The sequence below is a fragment of the Pteronotus mesoamericanus genome, unplaced genomic scaffold (assembly GCF_021234165.1).
Source record: "Pteronotus mesoamericanus isolate MK-2021 breed Mesoamerican mustached bat unplaced genomic scaffold, CSHL_Meso_final scaffold_636, whole genome shotgun sequence".
Classification (NCBI taxonomy): Eukaryota; Metazoa; Chordata; class Mammalia; order Chiroptera; family Mormoopidae; genus Pteronotus; species Pteronotus mesoamericanus.
In genome coordinates this window covers 1,675,536-1,686,755 of record NW_026555324.1, presented here as the reverse complement: position 1 = coordinate 1,686,755, position 11,220 = coordinate 1,675,536, and the positions used below count along the sequence as shown (strand labels likewise).

The following is an 11,220-nucleotide window of genomic DNA, read 5'->3' as shown; positions in this document are numbered from 1 at the left end:
ACTGCATATGCTTCAAATCCAAGTTCAGAGCTCAGTAGTGTGATGGTAAGGAAGAAGATAAAGACATATCTTTTGGACAGCAGATAGGGTGAAATGTCATCAAATAAATTACCGGGAGATTAGTAGTTTAAATGTGTGTTAAAAACTAAGAGAGCAAAGTCAGAAATCCTTAAGGGCTGCATGAAAGAACAAGACGGTTTGAGAGATTCAAGGATAAAACAGAATACAAGTTTTTGTCAGTGATACTCATAAAGCTTCTCATTCCCAGAGCCAGTGAGTCTATCGCAGGTAAGAGGCTGCTCTGCTGACGTGCCTTCCCAGGGCCCCCTTCACATCCTTGTTCCTCAGGCTGTAGATGAAAGGATTCAGCATGGGGGTGACCACGGTATACATCACAGAAGCCACTGAAACTTTCTGGGAAGAGTGAGTCACTGTAGAAGTGAAGTAGACCCCAATGCCTGTCACATAAAATAAAGAAACGACTGAGAGATGAGACCCACAAGTGGAAAATGCTTTTTGCTTTCCCCCCGATGAGGACATCTTCCTTATTGATGAAGTAATTCTTGAGTACGAGAAAAGGATCCCCAAAAGGGGGAGTACACCGAGCACACAAGTCATAACATATACTAATATGGTATTCAGGGAGGTGTCAGAGCAGGCCAACTTGATGATCTGTGAAAGTTCACAGAAGAAATGTGGAATTTCAAGATCTCTACAGAAACTCAGATGCATCATCAGAGACATATGGAGGAGGGATGTCATGACACCAATGAGCCAAGTAATAAAAACTAGCAGGCCACAGAGATGAGGCTTCATGATGACTGTGTAGTGCAGGGGCTGACAGATGGCCACATACCGATCATAGGCCATTACAGTCAGGAGGATAGTGTCCAGGATAGGAAAGAGCATGGAAAAATACACCTGAGTGAGGCAGTTCACGTAGGAGATGGCTTTGCTCTGTGTCTGGATGTTCACCAGCATATTGGGGACTATGGTGGTACTGAAGCAGATGTCAATCAAGGACAGGTTGGACAGGAAGAAGTACATGGGCGTCTGGAGGTGGGAGTCAGAGCTGATGATTAGGACAATGAGCAGGTTCCCAAGCAGGGTGGCCAGGTACATAGACAGGAAGAGCCCAAATATAAGGGGCTGCAGTTTTGGGTCCTCTGAGAGCCCAAGGAGGATGAACTCTAAAATTCCTGTTTTGTTTCCTGCTTTCATGTGGTTGACATGTCTATGAAGGAAGAGAGAAGAACAGCATGAACTAGCACAAACCGGCACCCTCCACGTGATAGAAATTTTGACTATGCCTTTCACTCAAGTTATTTATGAAGTCTGTCAGTTTGTCTGAGAGTTGGATCTCTATTCACTTATAAATGGAATCCTAGAAAATGGAGTCCCTTGTCCCACCCACCCATCTTAACTACCCATTTTACAGCAGTGAAACCAAAATGGAATCCTACAAAAGAGGACCTCCTATCTTAAAAATCCATTTTATAACAACCTTGTCAGATGGTCATGAAGCTTCAAAATAGACAAATCAACATCATGTCCTTCCTGGTAGGAGGCACTGGAAAGGACACAATGTCACTACTGTGGAATTTTTGCCAAAGATTCAGGACTTCAATCTAAAGACTAAGGTGCATCAGGCAAACCTAAATTGAGGGACATTCAAAAATGCCAGTTTCATCAAATTCAAAGGAAGTCTAAGAACTGTTCTAGATTAAAGATGGCTAATGAGATGTCAACTAAATGTAAGGCATGATCTTGGATTTTCTTTGCTCTTAAATGAAATTATTAGGATAATTGTCAAAATAGAAATGACATCTGTAAACTTGATAATATATTCTATCAATGTTAATTTCCTGATTTTGATTATTGTTTTGTGGTTACATATGGAAAATGTCCTTGTTTTTAGGGAACACTCAAAATTCAGAGGTACAACTTACTCTCCAGTGGTTCTGATAACACAACCATATACATATGCACATACATGCACACGGAAGAGAGAGAAAACTGGATAAAGAAAAAAGTAAAGTGGCAAAAATGTTAATATTTAGGGGAGCCAATAAAGGATATACATAGGAACGATTCTTTCTACTTTTCTTTAAACCTGAAATGATGTCAAAATTAAAAGTTAAAAATACTTTCACACAATGTTCAATAGTACAGGGTAAAAAAATAAAAAAGAAAATCCATCCATCAAATGTCAGAAAGAGTCAGACTTCAAAAATCACTGTAGTGGAGACAACCACTCACAGGTTTAGGGCCCACATTCACACTCACCTAGAAACCTCAGTCAGAGGACTTTAGTCTAAAGTGGTCCTGGGTGTAATGCACCCTAAGCCCCAGGCAGAAGCAAGCACAACTATGCTCTGGAAGGTGCTTTCATCTGGGGATTTTGGCCTCAGTGTCCATAAGGGAGACAGGTCTATGATTTTTCTTTCTTTATGCATTTTCCAGCTTTGCCAGCTCATGCTAGTTCCTTCCAACCTCCCAAGCTTATTAAGCACAACACCAGCCTTTCACTCTCCAAGTTCTAACACGCTGGCCTTCTCAGGAATCCTAAAGCGCTGAGTTTCCCCAGCCATGCCTGTGTAAGCACAGCCCACCGGGCGGGGGTGCTCCTCCAAGCCTTTGTCTTCCTGTGATATTCCTGTCCTTACCTCATACAGAACATCACTTCCTCAAACAAGCCTCCCTGAACCCTCCCTGCCCACAAAGGACAGTCCCCCTCATCTGATCTTGTTTAGCCCTGTGTTCTTCTTCATTGCCTAAGTCATACTGATGTTTTTGTGTTTACTAATGAAATTATTTGATTAATATCTGCTGCTCTCCTGACTGAATCATGAACCACACAAGTTCAGATCACATATTACAAAATTTACTTACCCTGGCATTCCCAGTGGTTTGTTCTCAAAGAGTACGAAAAGTTGAATGGAGGTTGGAACAAAAATTATATATATAACACAAACAAGAAATCTACAAGCTAATCGCACATTGACTATCGATGCAGCAACCTGCAAAAGGAGTAAGATGATGTTATCTGCTTGATAAAAATAACAAACTCCCCTATGAATTAATGTTCATCTGAAAAGTACAAAAATATTTAACATTAGAAAGTCAGATAGCAAATTTCCATGACTAGATCAATGCAGAAATGATGATAGTTTCAATATAAATGCAACATAACAGCCATTGATGGGAACACTAAAATTTCAGTCATGTGGAACACTGGATACTGCCTCTAGGTGATAAAGAATCACTGTGTTAAACCAAGTGTTAATCCAAGATCCATCATTAAACCCTAAAAAAACAAAACAAACTTATAAAAGGCAAGGAGAAATCATGCCTGCTGTTAAAATTATTTAACATTGTTTATTTTTTAAATTTTAATAATTTGTATTTATTCTAATTATCTGTATTTACATGCATTTACATGTTATTTGCCAATTATGATAGCACTTGTCTTTTTCCAGTCTATATGAATTTTTGTTCTTCATTAATTGCATTGGCCCAGTCTTCCAGCTCAATGTTAGGTAGAAGTAGTGATGGCAGGATATCTGTGTCTCATTTTTTTATTTCCAGGGGAAAAGATTTCAATAAATAATCATTAGATATGATGTCTATTATGAGCTTTTGAAGATAAGCATCAGAATAAGATTTTGTTTTTGTTTTCCAGTAAGTATATTAAATCTTATGAAATGCTTTTTCTGTATTTATTGAAATGGCCATATAATTTCTGAATATCTTTTATATGTAAAATGATCTTTCTAGCATCATGCTGCTATAAAAATGAAGCATCTAACACTATGTAGTAATATAAGAAAATTAGGAGTATGTCAGTTTTATTGCCATTTTTAAAATATATCTAAAACCAATGTCACCCCAATAAATTTTAAAAAGAAATACTTGTTGAAATAAATGACATCTCTGCCTTAAAAACAAAGAAAAAAACTCAAATCATACCTGAAACCTCAGCTCAAATGTGGTTCTTTCATTGAGGTTGTCTGATCACCCAAGCCGGACCTGATCTCCCCAAGCTCCGAACAGCTCGGTCCCTTATTCATTCCTCTTTTACAGCTCTTAGCAGAGGCAAATGCCATACAGTGAATTTGGGGGTGTGCATGTGGCTTTGCCATTTATTACTGCATTTTAGAAAAACTACTTCCTTACTGAACCTCAGTGTTTCTCATCTACAAAATGGGGTCAGTCATGTGGTCAAAAACAGATATTTTAAGCTGCCATTTTAACACTGTTTCTACGTTTCTGTGTCTCCGTTTCCTGAAATATAAATTGTAGTGACCCCAGACTTCCTAATACTTCAAAAGAAATGCCATGTGACAAGAAAAGTAAACCAGATATAGAAATGTAAACCAAGCACAGAATTGGTCACTGTCAGCTGCTGATATGATTACCTACCTGGGAACACTAAAGAAAGTCAACAAACAGTGTCCTCGGCTTTCTTATGTGTCTGCACAGAATCATTAGGAAACATACGAGAGCAAATGGGTCCATTCACAGTTGCAATGACAACACAGGTAACACCTGGCACATAGTGGGCGTTCCATGAATATTTGTTGAACCAATCAGTGTGTGTAACCTTTTAGAAACCAAACAACGAAGGGGCTGGAGCCGAGGGTCCCCAGTGACAGCCAGCGTCAGAGTCACCCCGAGGACTCGTTAAAACAGGCTATCGGGTCTCATCCCTGGAGTTTGTCAGCAGGCTGTGGGCGGGGCCTGGGAATCTGCATTTCCAGCAAGCTCCCCGGGGTTGGGGGACTGATGTCGCTGCTTCAGGAACCGCACTGAGAACTGCTGTCCTAGAAAAGGACAAGGCAGCTCTTAGCAGGTGGGTTGGAAACTCTTTACACTTGAGGAAATGCCAATTCCTACTGACACTGAGCAAGTCGCTGGTTCCAGAACAAGTTTCCATCAGAACTGGAGGTGACAGAAAACAGCTGCAATGGAATCTAAAAAGACATAAATAGCCAGGAAAATAAATTCCAGAGATTCAAACAAACTTGTCATGGGGCATTATCAACCACCTTACCTCCTTTCCTCACTACTTTTTTAATACTTCTCATACACAGTACTCACAAGGCCAGGTGACTCACTCCACTACCATTGCTTAAAGAAGTTTTTGTACAAGTTCTTTTTGCTCTGACTGTTGGATGCTGAAGACAGACTCACCCCGGGAAAGGTAAGAAGGCGGAACTTGTCACAAAGTCATGTCTGTGAGAGGTGCAAGTGTGGCCCAAACTGCAGTGAGGGTGCCAGGGAAGTATTTATGGTTTCTCAAGCCCCAGGGGAATGATTTCTCATTGTTCCTCATTAAATAAATTGTTCCTTTGATCTTCTCCTCTTGACATCACTAAGCTCCTTTGGGGTAGAGAGCAAAGGGAAGAACTGAATGTGTGTGCTAATGCTGTTTCCAGGAAGGCAGCTTTGGAGCCAGATAGCGACCTCCAGCCGCTGAGCCCCAGTTCTCACCCCATAGGATTCTTCCTTCATTTTCATCAATGCCTTAGGATCAGTGTCTGTGCCACAAAGACTCATTTCCCTGTGGCCACAGTACTTAGGGGCGCAAAGTAACACAGAAGAAAATGGAGATGTACCTGTCCTTTGACTGGATAGGCTGTGTGGTGTTGAACACACTGTGGAGATAAAGTGGTGTTTCAAGAGAGGAAGAGTCACCCCTATAAAGTGATGGTCTGAGGTCAGGTAAAGTGCAGGCTAAACAATAAGCCTTGGGTTTAGTGATATGCGATAGAAGAATTTTGGTAATGTGGTGGGGAAGAGTCTATTTACGGTGGGCTTGGGAGTGACTTAGCAGTGAGAAATTGACCTTGTGAGTGTAGAACACTATCAAGAACTTTGGTTGTGAAGAGGAAAAGACAGAGCATAGTACTATAAAATGTTTTCTTTTTTTCATTTTGGACATGAGAAAATATTTAAATGACAAAGGAAATGCTCCAGTTGATTTTAGGAAATTAAATTGACCCTCTATGATTTACCATACAAATCAGAGCTCTGTAATCCATTTTTAAATTATTTATTCTCAATTCTACATGAAATGGACCATCCTTTAATTAGTTGAGTCAACTAGAAATAGAAGAGTAAAATCAAAGTCAGATGTGTTAATACAAGGTTAATAAGTAAAAGGAATGTTCTTTCACCAAGTATATCATTAAATGAATAGCTTTCTACCACATATATAACATTGGAGAAACACCTATAACCTCAATGGTATCATCCAACAGCCATTGGAACTATAAATACAAGACATCAAATATTATATAGGTGATTTCATCATCCTTTTTGGTAAATAGTTTTAGCGTGCAACAACTCCATTGAGTAGATTAAAAATACATATGCTGTGAATTCTTATTTTGTGGCTATGAACTGAACACACTACTTTTTTTTAAAAAAAGATTGTATTTATGTAGAGAGATGGGGGAAGGAGGAAGAGAGAAAGAGAGAGAAGTGTCAATGAGAGAGAAATATAGATCAGTTGCCTCCCGCACGCGCCCCAACCAGACTGAACCTGCAACCCTGCCATGCGCCTTGATCAGGAACCAGACTGGCAACCCTTTGCTTTGCGGGATGATTCCCGACCAACTGAGCCGCACATGTCAGGGCAGAACACATTTCTTAATAAATTTGGAAATTCTTTGAGATAAAGTTTATCAAAACATTAATTGTACAGGATCTCTTATCTGCAACACTCAGTAAAAGAAAAGTACTTGCATTTTTTTCAAAATTTGAATCAATTGTTCCCTGGTATCCTAAGAAAGGTCTTTATTCTATGGGCAATTGTTCAGTGGCTAAATTAAACTTTTCACATTTAAAAATTTCCTTTTTAGTCTTTTCCTGATAATTTCCTAACAAAATTTTAATAACTGAAAAAATAATTTGTTTTATCATCTATCAAAAAATGTTTTTCTTCATTTTGTATGCAAGATTCCAAGCCATTTTACAGCTGATCAAAGTTACAAGCTCAGATCTGTTAAAAAATGGTTTTAAATTTCTGTTGCTTGTAGACCTGTGTTCATAGCAGCATAATTCACAATAGCCAAAAAGTGAAAGCAACCCAAGTATCTATTGGGCAGATGAATGGATAAACAAGATGTGATGTATTCATACAATAGAATGTTATACCATCTTTAAAAAAAGGAAATTCTGACACCAACTACAACATGGATGAACCTTGCAGACATTATGCTAAGAGGAATTAGGGACCCACAGAAGGACAGACATTGCAGGATTCTTCTTATATGAAATTCCTAGGATGGTCAAATTCATAAAGACAAAGTAGAATGGTGGTTGTCAGGGCTGGAAGTTATTAAAAAAAAAAAAAAAAAGAGCTGTGCTACCGCAGGGTGCCTGGGTCATAAGTGACAAAAAGAGAATATTCCTTAGATGTTACAGGATTCAAACCCAATGTAGTTTTTGACAGAGGTGAGACCCCAGAATATTCCTCCAATCCCATGTGCCAAGAGAAGCAATATCTGCATATGAAACATCAAGAGAAATGAAAGTTATGATAGTTAAAAAAAATTATTTGACCAGAGAGGCATGTTTGCCAAGTCTGGATAATTGATTTTGCAATCTTTTCTAATTCACAAGCCAAAAGAAATGGCCCAGGTATTGCAAGTAGGCTGTTCTGTTGAGGAGCCTCTGCATGGCCTTCTTAATGTCCCCGTTTCTCAGACTGCAGGTGAAGGGATTAGTATGGGGGTGACCACAGTGTACACAATTGAGACCTTGGGGAAGCTGACACAGTTAAACGAATGTTCATTCCAATGCTTGCTGTATAAAATAAGCAAACAACTGAGAGGTGAAAACAACAGGCAGAGAAGGACTTATACTTCCCACTCATGATGGGACTCTTCAGATGGAGGAAACAATATTATAGTAAGAGAAAAAGAGCCTCAAGACAGGGAGAAAACCAGAAATGGTGTCAACAAGATACATGACTTCAGAACAGGCAAGTTGAGGAGTCAAGAAGGATCACAGAAGAAATGAGAAATTTCCACATTCTTGAAGCACGTAAGTTGTAACACAATGAAATTGTGCAGCTGGGAGTCCAAAAGGCTGATGAGAAATGACACCAAAACTAAGAAACCACAGAAGTGTGAGTTCATGATGACTGGGTAGTACAGTGGGTGACAGCTGGCCACAAGCCAGTCATAGGCCATCATGGTCAGGACTATATAGCATCCATAAACAAAAAAAAAAAAGAGAGAGAGAGATTTAGAAGATACACCTGAATTAAGCAGCCCACACAGGAGAAGCCTCTGCTTTGAGTTCGGAGGTCCACTACCATCCTGGGGATTGTGGTGGAGCTGTGACCGATGGCAGCCATGGACAGGTTGGACGGGGTTACGAAGGTAGCAGTCCAAGCTGACAGCCAGCATGATGAGCAGGATCCCAGGCATGGTGACCAGATACATAGACAGGAACCGTCTGCAGAGGAAGGATTGCAGTTCTCGATCTTCTGGGAGACCCATGAGGGGAAATTCTGAGTTGTGTTAGATTTTGTGGTTCTATGTATCTGGGACACCTTAAATGTTGCAGATATTAAAATGAAAAATAATTGGTCCTATGTATCCATTACACAATTTAAATAGTCCAAAACAATCACTATTTTATCTTCTCTCTAGTTCTATGGGACAAACTTGAAAGAGAGGAAAGAACCTCATTTATGGAAGCCATATTGCTTATGCTGTTTTTATTCATCAAAGAGGGGTGTATTAAATATTTGAAATAGATTTTTGTTTTTGTTTTGTATTTGATGCTTCCTCTGTGACAACAAAGTATAGGCCCCAGGGAATCAAAAATAAGTGAGATGCAATAGTTTTTCTCCAAATAAGTATCTACTTATATGGGGACAAAAGTAAAATATCCTGTCAGGGATCAGGGTAAATCATAACTTCAGCTCACAGGACATTTAAGTTGAATGACATGAGGATCAGCCTTATCATTATTAAAGATAATACCTAAAACTTATTTTTCCCTTATTTTATGCACCCACCACATATTGAGCCCTTAGGGAGCAGCCGCTATCTATTAATCATCACTCAGTGCAGTTGCATCAACTCGGAATCAAGACAGGCTCAGAGATATTAAGAACTTGCCCCGTGTCACAAAGATAATAAGCAGAGCAAACAAGGATTCAAAATTAAATTTTCAATATCTGAATCTGATTTCAGTTTCCCAAACTTTATAAGTTTTAAGCAGAGCCTGGAGGACTTAACCACCGGTATATCTGAGGTATGTTAAAATTTTTTTCTTCTGTATTTTTATTGTTGACACTATTACAGACGTCACTATTTCCTACGCGCTCTCCCTGCCTCCACCAAGTCCCTGCCCTCCCCTTACCCCTGGCCATTGCCACTCTGTTGTCTGTATCTATGAGCATGTATGTTCTTTGGCTAATCCTTTCATTTTAAAATTCCTTCCAGTTTCCTAAGTAGGAATGGAGCAAAGATTCGACATTATCTCTCTCTTTGAGATTAACTGGGCTGATTCCATGCTTGGAGGAGGAAGTGGACAGCTCTAGGGGGATATCCAGGAGTGGGGGCTCTGCCTTAAATTACTGTGTGCCAACTCTCTGCTTTTTGCTTCCTTAGCCCTCCATCCCTCCTATATAGATGCAGCAGGTGCCACTCTCTGCTCTTTGCGGTGGCCGACCAGAAAACTGCAAAGGGAAATAGCACAGTGAGTAGGTGACCTCTTCCTGGAGTGTCCAAGGGAGTGAAATACCTAGTTGGGCAGGCGGGAGGAGAACACTGCCCAGGTGCCCCAGGTCAGGAGTCAGACTACCCAATTTAAACTTGGCTTCACTCCTTTCTGCCTCATGACCTGTGCAGATGTCCCAAAAATGCTATGCTCCTTTCCTCTTCTATAAGATAATAATAAAATGTGCATGTAGATTTTAAAGGGGATTTTTGCAGGTGAAATAAAGCAAGCTACATGGCACACAGAACTCAAAGCCTGGCACTCAGGATCCTACGTGCGGCTCCAGTCCTGCTCCCAGTGGGTAGAAAAGATCACTCCACTGAGCCTCAAGGGAGGAGCTCTCCAGAAACAGAGTCAGAACAGAAATTTATTAATGAGAAGTGAGGGATTTGGAACCAAATAATCCTCCTGTTCCCTTCACTTCAGGCTCGCCTGTCCCAGGCCAGGAGGAAATTCCCTTGGGCCACGCAGGTGTCCGTCTACCCCTGGGCCCTGCACGTCGCATATCATCCTGGCTCCTCTCTTATTTGTCCTCTATTAGGACCAGCAAAGATGATAAAGCCCACACCTTCAGAAATTCCATGGTAATGTCCCCACATTCTCAGAAGCTGCTTGGCAGAGGTAAGAGGGGGACAAAACTTATACTCGCATGCTTTCCTAGCACCTAGGCAGGGATGTAGTAGGATGAAAAGCCTACCAAAGCCAAGGTAAAGTCCATGGCTCTGGACAGAGCTCTTTCAAGCCTCGCTAGACCTGATGTTCTCTTACCTCTGTCCTTAGGTCTGCTTTCCCTCACTGCCTCTCAGTTCTGGGCCTCCCCCTCAGAACCCTCTTTCCACTCATGTGCACTCTCCCTCCCTCAATTTTTTCTTTGATGGGACATTTCTGCATCTATAGAACATCTCCCCTGTGCCTAACACTGAGCTAGGTACTGCACATGAAGAAGCAACTGTAACATGTTGCTCTCCTCAGAGGATGAAAATTCTAGAAATGAACACATGCATCCAATGTGATGACTTGCCCCGTGGGCAGTCCGGTCGAGCAGGGTAAAAAGAACGTCCAAAGAGAGAGTGGTCAGCACTGCATGGGGGTGTCAATAAAGATTTCAGGACAGTGTGGAAGGAGGGATAGGAATACAGAGGAGGAGAATCCCGAGTGAGAGGGGCTAGTAAATGCAAAGGTCCAAAGCTATGAAACTAAATTTAATGATCCCAGAATTATAAGATGTTGAGTATCTAACATCAGAGCATTATTTTCCAATGGATGAAAACGTGACTCATAGAAATATAGAAAGAGCGTATGCCAAAGACTTATTTATTAATGGAGCATGAAGGAAGTAAGGCTAATTTGCAGAGCATTTAAAGAACAGAAATTTATATAGGCAGGAAAGGAATGATGGAATTAGTTTCCAAGTTTGATGCAAAAATATTGGAAAAGAAAACCATAGCCTTTAGGATTATCTTTTCTACCAGATAG

At 40.5% G+C, this 11,220-nt stretch overlaps 1 protein-coding gene and 1 pseudogene across 1 annotated transcript; both read right to left on the bottom strand.

Annotated features, from left to right (window-relative positions):
* Positions 1–279: 279 nt before the first annotated feature.
* LOC129061464 (olfactory receptor 7D2-like) lies at positions 280–1,236 on the bottom strand. Its single transcript, XM_054562136.1, has one exon. The coding sequence runs from the start codon at positions 1,219–1,221 to the stop codon at positions 280–282; it is 942 nt and encodes a 313-aa protein (XP_054418111.1). The 5' UTR covers positions 1,222–1,236.
* A 6,381-nt stretch (positions 1,237–7,617) lies between these two features.
* LOC129061463 (putative gustatory receptor clone PTE01) lies at positions 7,618–9,042 on the bottom strand (annotated as a pseudogene).
* Positions 9,043–11,220: the final 2,178 nt, after the last annotated feature.